Below are 14,111 nucleotides of genomic sequence, written 5' to 3' on the forward strand. Positions count from 1 at the left end.
TACGTTCGCAAGCGTGCCGCTATGCTCAGTTAGCAGTTTGTTTGGCGACCATGGTGCATGCGGCTTCACTGCACATGCGCAGTAGCCTTTTATCTGGGCGCATGAGGATTCCCGTCATTCGCAAATACAGCCATGCCTGTTCGCCAGGACCACGCACGTGCGTGCGTACTCACGCACAGAACGTTCTGGCGCACACCCAGCTTATTTAAGCTGTGTAGGTCAAGCATGCAGTGCTTCCAGAAGAAAGCTGTGGGACAAAGGGGATTGTTACAAAGGGGCTCGGCAAGCCCTATTATAGGGTCTCCTTTCTGAGGTGTTTTAATACTACCCAAGGACTCTCTCTTTGTGGCTGGTAAATGTCTTAAAAAAAGAGGAGCGGGACTAACACTACAGGGAAGGGCACACCAATGTCGTCAGTAGTTCCTGACAAACCTAGTCGTATCCCCTGAAAGACCAGAGGCTTCCGGGCAATCTGAGCCGCTGCGCCTATCTGGTATTGTTCCTACAGTCGACGCTGCTGCTTCATCCTTTATCACTAAGGATGAACTGTCCTTGGCCCTAGCGGGGTTAGAGCACAGGATTGCTGGCATGATTGCCAGCATCCTGCAGGGTAGCAGGAAGCATGACAGATTCCCCTTCCCGGAGCCTCCTAGTCTGGAGCAGGAATGGGTTGAGGATGGGGAAGAGCTTAAAGCTCAGGACTCTGTGGAGGACCCGGCAGATGAGTCTGCTTCCGAGCAATCTGGACAAGAAGATATCAGATCCTGACTCTGACCGAAATGTTCTGCTTTTAAGTTGCCTCTTGCAGAGGTGACTGAGCCCCCCTGGTCCTCTTTGGGATCCCTGAGGCCTCTTCAGGCCACACAGGCTTTCCCTGATTGGGAACATTGACAGGATTTTTGTTCCTCCTAAGAGGTTTTCCCTTTTATATCCCATGGATGAAAAAATCATTAATAGAATGGAGCATGCCAGCAGTAGATGCAGAAGTCTCTTCCTTAAACAAGAACTTAACTTGTCCAGTAGATAACGCACAGGGTTTGAAAGACCCTGTTGACAAGAAATTGGAGTCATTATTAAAGGCTTCCCTTTCTTTGGCCAGTTCCAACTATTCAGCCAGCTGTTGCAGCATTTGGTATCTGCCAGTCCGTAAAGGATCAGGTCATACAGCCTGATGGGCCTAGCCAGGAGGATGATCTGCCTGAAAGTAAGACCGATGTTTCTCGAGCACCGTGTTTTTGCTATTGACTCCTTAAAGGAATCAATACAGCAGGTTTCTCGTTTAGCTCTCTCGTCTGTACATATGTGCAGTCTCTTGGCTTAAGAACTGGTCAGCCGAGCTTCATTGTAAAAAGTTATTGGCAGGTTTCCCTTTCATGGGGAACGTTTTATTTGGTGATCATTTGGACAAATATATCCAAAAGATTTCCAGAGGGAAGAGTTCTCTACTTCCTGTGAAGAAAAGTACCAGAAGTCCCCTGTTTAAAGCCTCAGGGACTGCTTCCTCAAATGTCTCAGCGTCAAGGCGGTTCCGCTGCCAACAGGGCGCTAGGGCCAGGGGCAAGCCGCAGGGCCAGAAGAAGCCCTGGGTCCAAAATTTTTCTAAACCCAGCACTAAGCCCTCCTTTGAGTGGGGGGAAGGCTGCTGCACTTTACGGACATTTGGAAAAGAATAATTCAGGATGAGTGTGTCACCTCAAATATATCTCGCGGTTACAAGCTGCAGTTGCGGGGGGGTCCCCCTCAGAGGTTTTTAAGATCCAGCGTTCCCTCAAATCCTCCAAAAAGAAACTTATTGCTTCAGGCACTACATCATCTAGTACATCAAGGAGTGATTGTAGAGGTTTCGGTATCCGAAAGGGGCACAGGGTTTTACTCAAACCTGTTTACGGTTCAGAAACCAAATGGGGACACAAGGCCCATTTTGGACCTAAGATCCCTGAACAAGTATCTACTAATACAGTCCTTTCGGATGGAGTCTGTCCGCTCAGTAGTAGCCTCACTCCAGAGGGGAGACTTTCTATCCTCCATCAATATAAAAGACGCATAATTACACATACCTATCTTTGAGCCTCATCAGAGGTTCCTACATTTTGCAGTAGAGGAACGTCATTTTCAGTTTGTGGCTCTACCCTTCAGGCTGGTTACAGCTCCCCGGGTGTTCACAAAGGTCCTAGCACCAGTACTGGGTTTTTTTAAGGGCCCAAGGGATCCTGGTGCTCGGGTATCTGGACAACCTCCTACTCAGAGATCACTCATTACAGGCTCTAGAACAGAGCATAATCTGCACAGTGCGGTATTTGGAAAGCTTAGGCTGGATCATAAATACCGAAAGGTCAACCTTGAAACCAGCTCAAAGTCTAAAGTATTTAGGTCTGATCCTAGATGCGGTTCAAGGAAGAATATTCTTGCCACCCGTAAGGATCTGTGTCCTGAAGGTTCAAGTACATCAGATAAGGGGCACCAGACAACCCTCCATTCGGCTCTGTATGAGTCTTCTAGGGAGGATGGTATCCTCCTTCGAGGAGTGCCCTATTCCCAGTTCCATTCCAGGCCTTTACAACAAGACATCTTGTTGGCCTGGACCAAAAGAGGAAAAGCCCTGGATTATCCAATGTGCTTATCTTCTCTGGCACGCTTAAGCCTAAACTGGTGGTTGCAGGATCAGAACCTGCGAAAGGGAAAATCCTTTCTCCTGGTAACTTGGAGCGTACTAATACAGATGCCAGTCTCTCATGCTGGGGAGCGACCCTAAAGGGCTCACAGCTCAGGGGAAATGGTCAGGGACAGAACAGATCCTGCCCATCAACGTCCTGGAATTACGGGCAGTACCTCTGGCCCTAAGGTCCTGGACGGTGGAGCTTCAGGACTGCCCTATCAGGGTTCAGTCTGACAATGCCACTGCAGTGGCCAATATAAACCACCAAGGCGGTACCAGGAGTCGTTCAGCTCTGAAGGAAGTGAACCACATACTAGCCTGAGCGATTTTATATCAGCAGTCCATATCCCGGGAGTAGAGAACTGGAAGGCAGATTCTCAGGCGCCAGCAGATCTGCCTGGGGGAATGGTCCCTACACCCAGTCATGTTCCAGGACATTTGCCAGCATTGGGGATGGCCAGAGGTCCAACCTATTGGCATCCAGATTCAACAATAAGCTACAGCAATTTATGTCCCGAACAAGGGATCCTCTGGCAATCAGAGCAGATGCTCTGATAGTTCCATGGAGACAGTACTCCCTGGTTTATGCTTTCCCTCCGATCCCTCTCCTTCCACATTTGTTGCGCAGGATTTGAAAAGACCCTGGTTCCCGGAGATTGTGAGACTAACAGGCCATGGACGCTTCCATGTCGCCCCGATCTACTGTCTTGAGGTCCTATATTCCACCCCAATTTACAGTCTCTAAATTTGACGACATGGCTATTGAAGCCAGGATGTTAAAGGACCATGGCATCTTGGAATCAGCAGTGTCTACCCTAGTGAATGCTAGAAAAGCTGTCGCTAGGAAAATTTATCATAAGGTCTCGAAGACTTATATTGCTTGGTGTGAAGCCAGAAAATGGCATCCTCTGAAATACGTGATTGGGAGAATTCTCTCTTTTCTACAGTCAGCTGTGGAAATCAAATTGGCTTTGAGTACAATCAGAGGTCAAGTTTCGGCTCTATCAGTATTCTTCCAAAGGCCTTTAGCCTTCCATTCACTGATCCGAACCTTTATGCAGGGGGCAGTTCATTTGGGGTGCCGGGCAATAAAACCAAACAGCTGGAGGACAGGGGCAGCCATTGCTATATACCACTTAGCATTAGTGGTTCACATGTGATGGTGTTAGATCTTCACATTGTTTGGTTTCACTGCCTGGCGCCCCTGTACCAACATCCTTTGATAGCAGAGTTTAACCTGGCCTCTGTATGCCCTCTGTGGCCACACAGAACCTCCTCCCACTGTGATTTCTGGGCTGTCTTGTTGTGTGCTCCTTGGGGTCTCTCTGAGCCATTTTGAACACTGGTGATTTATACAATCCCCTGAAGAAGCCATTGGTGGCGAAACATGTAGAGATGTGATATTCATAATTGACCACTTCATGTATATGGTTACCTTGGCCAGTATAACAGTCTGTATATAATAATATGTCTAATATATTACTCTGCTTTTTTTATGAACACCATTTGTATTGTTTCTATATAATGTATATATTTTTAGCAATTTTGTAATTTATCTTTGTATATGTGGCACTGTTATAATCCCAAAAAAACCCTTTGCCATAAATTCTAAGATGTTATGTGTCACAAACAGTTAAAGGGCCGTAGTGATGTAGAAAAATAATTGACTTAGAGGTCCAAATTCCTGATTCCATCCTTCTGGCACATTTATATTTGCATTAATTAAGCTTAACACGTCATCAGGGCATCAGTATTCATATTTTAGAAATTAGCTTAAAAAATCTACTGCATTGCAGTATGAAAGGCAAGGAAAAGCATTCTGTTATCTTATTGACTCCCTTGCTAAAGGGCTTGTGTTCCTATGTCTAATATGAGTGCTGAGACCTCCATATGACACAAATTTAAAATAAACATTATTGTGCAATCCTAAACCTCCTTTTTTTTTTTTTTTAAATGCTTTAGCGGCCAAAAAGAGCGTGTGGCTTGAGAAAGAAGAGAAGGCAAAACAGCTGAGAGAGAAGCAAATACAGGACAGAAAGAAGAGACTGGAAGAACAAAGACTCAAGGCTGAAAGGAAAAGGGTGCTCCTGGAGGAACGGCAAAGGTTAAAGCATGAGAAGAACAAGGTAATGGTGGTCATAAATTGTGTTTATTTCATACTGTTACTTCTTCGGTCTTGGCCTACATTCAACAGCATCCACAGTAGTTATTGCCTTAAATTGTATTATCTTTAGTCTGAAACATCCACGTTCAGTGCTTTGGCCTGTTTTGAGCCGTCATATGTAATGCTCTATTCAATAAGGTGACTACAGAAAAAGGAGTCATACCAGCCAACATGGAAAAATAACTTTTTGGTGCTAATTTGTATAGTAATCCACACTTAAATGCATTTATCACGTCAGTGTCTTCAGTGAGGAGATCGAAGCAGAACCGGGACATTATTCATAGCCTCCCAAAAGTCTCATTAAATGGAGTAATGAAGTGGAGATTGGCTGTCATATTCTCATGTTCTATTAGGAAGCAGTAAAAACGGCAGTGCTAGACAGGACAGTGTTGGTCCTTTACAGATTTCTGGACTGAAAAAAAAAATAAAAGGATTTAAATGCCATAGCAACGCGTTCATTACCAAGCTGAAATGTATCTAGTATTACGTTTTTACTGTAAAATATAATGAGGTTTGCTTACAGAATACATTAATACAATTCATTTTGATATGCAAAATCTGTCAATTCTTAGGAAAAGTATGAGGCAGCAGTCAGCCGTACCACTAAGAAGACTTGGGCAGAGATTCGTCAGCAGCGATGGTCTTGGGCAGGAGCACTCAACCAGAACTCTCCTAAAGGAGGTATGACTAGTGGATCCCTTCAATGGACTTAAAGTATAACTAAAGGCAAAACTTTTTTTTTAGTTTTGGATAGAGTGGAGAGGTATTAGAACCCCTGTCAGTTTGTATTGCTGTTTGTGCCCCTGTTAAGGATATTCACCCTCTCTATTTCTCCTGTTTACCATTATCATTGAAAGTGAAAGTTTTAAAAAATCTAAAATTTTGGGTTGTTCCCATCAAAGTAATAGAAGGGAAATCTTCCAAACGGAACAGTAGTTTCTTAATCATACATCACGGGACACAGAGACATAGTAATTATGTGGGTTATAGGCCACCTTCAGGTGATGGACACTGGCACACCAGAAGACAGCAAGTCCATTCCCTATATAACCCCTCCTACTATTAGGAGTACCTACGTTTTTTCGCCAGTGTCTAAGGTGTTGGTCACGAGTAAAGATGTGCTGTGCTGAGCTCCACTGGAGCAATCCTTGCTGGGGATAGCTATGCAGCTGTATCTATTTAAAGTGTCTTTTTAGGCCGAATTGAATGGTACCCGGGCCTCGTGCCGGAAGAAACAAGGTTTAGCCCATAACGCTTCTCTTTCCGGAGAGCTAGACCCCAGGATTCAGTACTTTTGTTATTTTCAGCCTTAAGTTTTTTCTGGCGGGGTGTTTTATGGGTCCAGAAGTGCGGATCCCCAATAAAAAGGGCCCCAGTTCCTGAAGGTTTTTTAAACGGAGCCCACCGTGAGAGGTGAAGATTCGGTGTGTTGGTTTTACCACCGAAAACCCTGCGGCGGGAAAAGTGGAGATTTCTAAGGAATTTTTTTAATTTCTTATGAATGGTCTCCTTTACAAAGTAAATGTTTTCATGCCTAAAAGTCACCACTGGGGACTGTATAGAGCACGTACCTTGTCATGCTTTCCTACACTGTGTCATGCTGTCTCAGTAGAGCTGCAGATTCCTCCGGCAAGCAGCCCCAGAACTCTGGTAAGATTGGGGGGGATTTTCTTACAAAATCACCCCCCACCTGGAAGAAGCTCTCCCTCTCTCTTTGGATAGGGGGAGGCCAGAATGGTCAGCGATGCCGCTCTGTTTTTGTACCGCGGTTACGGCGGTTTGATTACCGAAATCTCCTCCTCGCCACCCCCCCCCCCCCCCCCCAAGCCAGTCCCGTCGGATCGGAGGCCCGCAGCCACATGGGAAAATGCCCTTTTTGAAAAGAAAGGGGAGGCGCAATGTGACGGAGGGGGCGGGACTGAGTGTGTCGTTGGCGTGCAACAAGGCCCAGTGCAGGAGTAGGTTTTGAAAGCTCCATTATTTGCTGGCTACAGCTGTCGGAGGGACACAAGAGCAAAAAAGGGCATGTAAGCGGTTGGTGACACAGGCATTCCCTTGGCACATTTACTAAAAGCATCAGGCTGAGCATTAATAGCAGCGGCAGTTGCTGGACTATTGCTAAAGCAGTGAATGCGATTTCTTCTGGTAGTACCTCTGCATCGGGTTATGGTCTGAAGGGGGGGGGGGGGACACCCCAAAAAAGGGCTCGAGGGACTCTTTCAAGCTCAAAAAAGTTTAAAATCATCTTTAAAATGGCATCCTCCCCTGAGAGATCTGAAGTGGCTGGTCAGAGCGAGCTATCAGGGACATCAGGTGGTACAACTGTTTCCAACACTGCAGCCCCTGTCTGTTACTGAAGAAGCTTTTTCCTCAACCATATTAGGATTGGAGCAGAGGTTACTGGCTTTATTCGCATCCCAGAGTGGGACTAAGCACGATAGGTCCCCTTATGTTACCCAGGACCCTCAAACTGAGGAACCGGGGGCGGGAGATGATTAAATTTTCTTACGGGACCGGGAAGAGGCTGATGACCCCTCTTCTGAGGGGTCAGATGCAGAGGGATCAGGTTCACAATCTGAAAGATTGATGGTACAATCTCTTACTGAATTGGTCCGCTCCACATTTATGCTACCCTTAACTGAGTCGGTTGATAAACCTACTTCGTTTGGGTTCGCTAAAGCCTCCCCAAGCTGCGCATGCCTTTCCTATCCATTCATTGCTGGAAAAGCTTATGTATTCTGAGTGGGATCACCCAGATAAGCATTTTTATCCTCCTAAAAAGTTTTCAACACTTTATCCTATGGAGGAAAAGTTTAATAAAAAATGGGAGATACCAGCAATTGACGCTGCTATATCCTCTGTGAATAAAAGTTTGACTTGTCCGGTAGACAATGCTCAGATGCTTAGGGATCCAACAGATAAGAAGTTGGAATTCCTGTTAAAAAAACACTTTTTCTCTGGCAGGATCAGTAGCTCAGCCTGCGCTGGCAGCAATTGGTGTATGGCCGAGCTACCAGGGGCGTTATGTTTTGCAATAGACGCTATGAGAGATTCTATTCTCCAGGCCTCATGCCTTATGCTGGGGCTGGTGCATATGCGTAGAATACTATGGTTGAAAAATTGGTCAGCCGAAGCGCCCTGCAAAAAGCTCCTGGCTAGTTTTCCTTTTTGCAGTGAACGGCTGTTTGGGGATGATCTGGATAAGTACATCCAAAGAATTTCTAATGGGAAAAGTACCCTTTTGCCAGTTAGGAAAAGGAGTAAGCGTATTTCATTTAAACGAGCCGCTTCTCCAGTGCCAGGAGCATTGGCCTCCAGGCAGTCCCGACAGCCTCCACCTTCAAATTCAAGAGGTAAAACCTCAGGGTCAACCCCAGTGACAAAAGAAGTTCTGGGGAAGGAAACCTACAAAATAAAATACTAAAGCCTCCTTATGAATGGGCGCCCCCGCTCGCTCGAGTGGGGGGAAGACTTCTGCAGTTCTCAAGGGTCTGGCAGGAAGAGTGTCAAGACAAATAGGTGTCTTCCTCAATTACTCTATATTACAAACTAGAGTTCTGAGAGTCCCCGTTTTCTCAGATCAAACGTTCCCAGGGATCCAGAGAAAAAGAAGTCTCTTTCAAGCATTAGACCAGCTTTTGTCTCAAAAGGTGATATCGGTGGTCCCCATGGAAGAGCAGGGATTGGGGTTTTATTTCACGATACCCAAGCCAAATGAAGATGTCAGACCCATTCTAGATCTCAGAGATCTAAACCAGTTTTTTAACATCCACTCTTTTCGCATGGAGTCAATCCAATCCGTAGTCTCCATCCTACAAGGTGGAGAACTTCTGGCATCAATCGACATCAAGGATGCATACCTCCATGTGCCGATTTTCCCCGCTCACCAGAAATATCTACGGTTCGAGATAGAAAATCTTCATTTTCTGTTTGTGGCTCTGCCTTTTGGACGAACTACTGCTCCTCAAGTATTTACAAAGGTTCTGGCCCCTCCTCTAGCCAGATTAAGGGCTCGAGGTATAACGATTTTAGCGTACCTAGACGATCTGCTCTTGATAGACCAGTCGATAGCCCGCTTAGACCAAAGTAATGGTCACCACAGTGAACTACCTGGAATACCTAGGTTGGGTTCTCAACCTAGAGAAATCTTCCTTAAACCATCAAGGAGATTGGAATACTTGGGTCTGATCATAGATACAGCCCAGAAGAGGGTATTCTTAACCAGGTGAAGATCAGTGCCATAAGGGAGCTGATTCAGGTAGTCAAGGCAAAGAAGAATCCTTCTATTCGACTTTGCATGAGGATGTTGGGAAAGATGGTGGCTTCATTCAAAGCCGTTCCTTATGCTCAGTTTCATTCGAGACTGTTGCAAAACAGTATCCTATCGGCTTGGAACAAGAATGTCCAAGCTCTAGATTTCCCAATGTGCTTGTCTCCAAAGGTGCACCAGAGCCTCAGTTGGTGGTTAATAACCAAGAATCTGCAGAACAGGAAATCCTTCCTACCAGTTACCTGGAAGGTGGTAACAACAGATGCCAGCCTTTCGGGTTGGGGAGCAGTCCTTGAAGAGGCAACTGTCCAAAGGAAATGGTCCAGGTCAGAAATGACCTTGCCCATCAATATTCTAGAGATTCGGGCAACGCGCTTGGCCCTGAGAGCCTGGACGTTCAGATTACGAAATTGTCCTGTCCGGTTCCAATCCGACAATGCCACAGCAGTGGCCTATATCAATCACCAAGGGGGCACAAGAAGCGTGCGGCCCAGAGAGGTGAATCATATCCTAACTTGGGCAGAAAACAATGTATCTTGCCTGTCGGCAGTCTTCATTCCAGGAATAGAGAATTGGCAGGCGGACTACTTGAGTCGCCAGTAGTTGTTCCTGGGAGAATGGTCTCTTCACCCTGATATCTTCCTGACAATATGTCAAAGATGGGGGATTCCGGACGTAGATCTGCTTGCATCCTCAACAAAAAGATCGACAACTTTGTGACAAGAACAAAAGATCCGCTAGCTTGCGGAACAAATGCCTTGGTATTCCCGCTGAATCAGTTTTCACTGATTTATGCATTTCCTCCTGTTCTGCTGCTTCCACAACTTCTTCGCAGGATTAAGCAGGAAGGGAAGTCGGTAATTCTTGTGGCCCAGGAGATCTTGGTTTGCAGAGATGATAAAGATGGCGGTAGGGGACACATGGACCCTACCACCACGTCCAGACCTTCTCTCACAAGGTCTGGTATTCCATCCTACCTTACAAACACTAAATTTAATGGCTATTGAGACCCACATTCTGAAGAAGCGTGGGCTGTCAGGTTCAGTGATATCTACCTTGGTTAATGCAAGGAAGCCGGCCTCCAGAATCTTATATTATAGAGTCTGGAAGGCATATGTCTCCTGGTATGAATCCAGGGGTTGGCACCCCAGGAAGTATGTCAGAGGTAGAATCCTTGACTTTCTGCAAATGGGGTTAGAAATGAAGCTGGCCTTGAGTACTATCAAAGGCCAGGTCTCGGCCTTATCGGTATTATTTTCGCGACCACTTGCTTCGCATTCTTTGCTTCGTAGCTTTATTCAGGGGTAACGCGGCTTAATCCTCTGGTTAGGTCACCCCATAACCCTTGAAACTTGAATTTAGTTCTGTCAGCATTACAGAAACAGCCTTTTGAGCCAATACAACATATTCCCTTGGTCCTTTTGACAAGGAAACTAGTTTTTCTGGTAGCCATATCTTCTGCAAGAAGGGTATCCAAGTTGGCTGCTCTTTCTTGTAAAGAGCCAAATTTAATTATTCATAAGGATAAGGTAGTATTGCATCCTCATCCTAACTTTCTACCGAAGGTAGTGTCAAGTTTTCATTTAAACCAGGATATTGTTCTTCCTTCATTTTGTTTCAGAAGCCAGTTCTACGGAAGTTAAGTCACTACATTCTCTTGATGTGGTGAGAGCAGTCAAAGTCTACTTGAAGGCGACTGCTCAGATTCGAAAAACGGATGTATTGTTTGTATTGCCTGAAGGTCCTAAAAGAGTACCTTCAGGAGGACAGGTAACATCGAAATCTACTATTTCTAAGTGCATTCGACAAGTAATTGTTCAAGCTTATGGTTTAAAGAGGAAGATTCCACCTTTTCAAATCAAAGCGCACTCCACAAGGGCTGTTAGTGCTTCATGGGCAGTGCATCACCAAGCCTCCATGGCTCAAATCTGCAAGGCCGCAACTTGGTCTTCAATCCATACATTTACCAGATTCTATCAGGTAGATGTATGAGGATAAAGAGGATATCATGAGGATATTGCCTTTGGGCGCTGTGTGCTGCAAGCTGCATTATAAATCCTGTAATCTCATGGTGCCCTAATTTTGTTGTCTCCCTCCCTTCAGTTGGCATTGCTCTGGGACATCCCACATAGTAATTACTATGGCTCTGTGGCCCGTGATGTACGATTAAGAAATTAGGATTTTTATAACAGCTTACGTGTAAAATCTTTTTCTTTGAAGTACATCACAGGACACAGAGGTCCCTCCCTTCTTTCTGGTATACATGTGTATTGCTTTGCTGCAAAAACTGAGGTACTCCCAGTAGTGGGAGGGGTTATATAGGGAGTGGACTTCCTGTCTTGGGATGTGCCAGTGTCCATCACCTGAAGGTGGCCTATAACCCACATAGTAATTACTATGGCTCTGTGTCCCGTGATGTACTTCAAAGAAAAGGATTTTACAGGTAAGCTGTTGTAAAAATCCTTTTTTTGATGACTCGGGGGTCCCCAAGGAATTCCTTTAATTTCAGGGATTTCCTCTCTGCACTTCGGCTCAGTTCACACTGTCGTGACCTACAGTGCGACTTTGCCAAGTGACTTCAGTGTAACTTGAAGCAACTTCAGGGAATGCTTGGGTAATCTTCTTGTAATGTTAGATCCAAATCACATCAATTAAGATGAGGATCTGACTTGGAGGTAACTTCCATTAAAGTCTATGGGCACAAGTCGGATAGAAGTCACCTCGAAGTAGTACAGAAAACTTTTCTAAGGAGCGCCTTCAGTAGTGCTAATTAAGACAGTTCATTGACTAAAATGGGATTTTACATGTCACGTGACTTGGGGTCTCACAAGTCAGATCTCAAGTTGCAGCAGTGTGTACTGAGCCTTCCTGTTTGGCTATGAGACAGGAAGTGAAGGGAACACTCCTCAAAGACACGGATGGTGAACAAAAATCTGACAGGGGTTATAACCTTCCCCTACTCTATCCAAAATGAAAGAAAAAGTTTTGCCTAGAGTTTTACTTTAATGTCAGGGCTGTCGTTCATAAATTGCCTAATTTATTTTTGGTGACCTTTGTGGATAAACCTACAGTGGCAGCAAGTACTGACGAACTTGTCAGTTATTGTAGTTTCATGGCTTTTCCAGCTGGTTCTTTGCTGTAAGGGTGGTGGACATTAAGAAATCGAAATACAGTATTACTAAAGTTTAGATTTGTAAGCAGCACTTCATTGAAATTAATGAATCTGCTTGGAATAGTCTGTGCTTTCATTTGAGTGGGGTTCTGACGATGAACATTAAATTGGATCAACATCCTTCATCTATTTAAAAAAAAAAAATGAAACACAGTTCTCTATCACGTTTTGTTTACACTTCAGCCTGCATTTATATATGTTTTACACTATTAATGAATTTTGATGAAAAGACTACATTGAGCTGTGTAAATTCTGGCTGGTTTCTACTGTGTCTCTTTACTTCAGGCCCAAACAGATGCTCCATATCTGCAGTGAATCTTCCCAGACATGTTGACTCTATAATCAACAAGCGACTATCTAAATCCTCTGCCACATTGTGGAACTCTCCAAATAGAAGTAAGAGCTTTGTAGTCTTCTGATGGAATTTCCTCTCCAGTACTTGAGTACTGATGCCAGTTTAGTCTTATTTAGGTGACTTTACAGCTGAACTCCAGGCAAACAACTAAATACACATATAGAATACATATAAGGATGCTGTTCTTTCTACCAGACGATTTGCATTTCTGCCCACCCAGTTCTAAGAATTGTATAGCCCTGCCACACAGCACAGTCAGGTGGATGATACTATTTACTCTGGTACATATGTAGGCTGTAGAAGAGACAGTGGTGTTACACCTCTCTCCGCTGCCTGCTGACCATACAGTGAAAGAGCAGCAGCAGCCCAAGGTCATCCCACTGCTTACACTGCTTTCTCCTCCTATCAGCATCCTCTTTGTCATGCAGCACACCTGATAGGCTGCCAGTAATTACCCCCCAGTGTGAATACTGCTTTAGAGAGGATACAAGAGGCCTCCGAGATACTAAAGCAATAATTATACAAGTTTAATTTTAAATAAAAATGATTTGTGAATGAATAAAGAGCTTCATTAAATTGTGTCTTTAATGCCTGGAGTTCAGCTTTAAAGGTATACACAATACATGAGATGATGATTGATTACGGGCATATCGTAGTCAATGGTAATGCATGAATCTTGGCATACACACTCCCTAGGTGACCCACTACATGTGTGGAAGAGAGATGGGGGGGGGGGGGGGTTATTCATCTAGGATTGATTTAACTAACAGTGGCATTGTTCCTCTAAAATAAGGATTTTGTCTGGGTATCTGCTTATCTAATTAGGTGTACAGTTGGTCACAATCATTTTTAAAGAACAGTCTGATCTTCTAACTGCCATTTATTCTCTGTGGGTACCTTAAAGTGTCATTAAACTAAAACAATCAGTAAATGGTGTATTACATGCTGTTCATACTTAGTCACTATGAGATTTGTTTTCTGTATTCTGCAAAGAACCTGGCTGATCCTGTTCTCTATCTCCACCTTCTGTTCATGTCCCCAATTTAGCTAGGGATTTTGCAGCTGTGGTGGCAACTCTGCACATGCTCGGTTTTCAGTAATTTTCTATGCTGAGCATTTCCTCCCTATCACATCTGAGGAGCCCATGTGACTATAAAATCACACATGTAGGCATATACACCGGGGGGGGGGGTTGGAGACGGTGATTGGCAGAAATCCACCCACAGCATGTTGTTTCCACAAGATAATAAAGATTTGATCTCAAATATACTGTCAATTTGTATGACAATTTAAAACAGTTTATTGATGTATTTATTTATTTTTACACTTACATTTCAAAGGCTGTTTTTTTTGTTATTTTGAACATGTGACCAGTAGCAGAGGACTAGAAGCTCCTCCTGCTTATGTTTGCCATAAGACAGGCAGGAAAATGTCTGGGTCATGTGACCGCTGTATATCAATTAGGAAAAAGGTACTTAGATTTTTAATTTGTTG

The 14,111-nt window shown here is 44.5% G+C and overlaps 1 protein-coding gene across 3 annotated transcripts in view; it reads left to right on the forward strand.

Annotated features, from left to right (window-relative positions):
- The window catches only part of MAP7D1 (MAP7 domain containing 1), a 162,977-nt gene that overhangs the window by 106,077 nt on the left and 42,789 nt on the right, over window positions 1-14,111 (forward strand). For 2 of the 3 annotated variants that reach the window (XM_073615611.1, XM_073615612.1), the window contains exons 4-6: window positions 4,619-4,782; window positions 5,393-5,501; window positions 12,548-12,658. In XM_073615611.1, the coding sequence (XP_073471712.1) occupies window positions 4,619-4,782; window positions 5,393-5,501; window positions 12,548-12,658 (384 nt within the window). The remainder of the gene's footprint in view (window positions 1-4,618; window positions 4,783-5,392; window positions 5,502-12,547; window positions 12,659-14,111) is intronic. The other variant, XM_073615613.1, reaches the window with a different exon arrangement.

This window comes from Aquarana catesbeiana, linkage group LG02 (assembly GCF_042186555.1).
Source record: "Aquarana catesbeiana isolate 2022-GZ linkage group LG02, ASM4218655v1, whole genome shotgun sequence".
NCBI classification, from domain to species: Eukaryota; Metazoa; Chordata; class Amphibia; order Anura; family Ranidae; genus Aquarana; species Aquarana catesbeiana.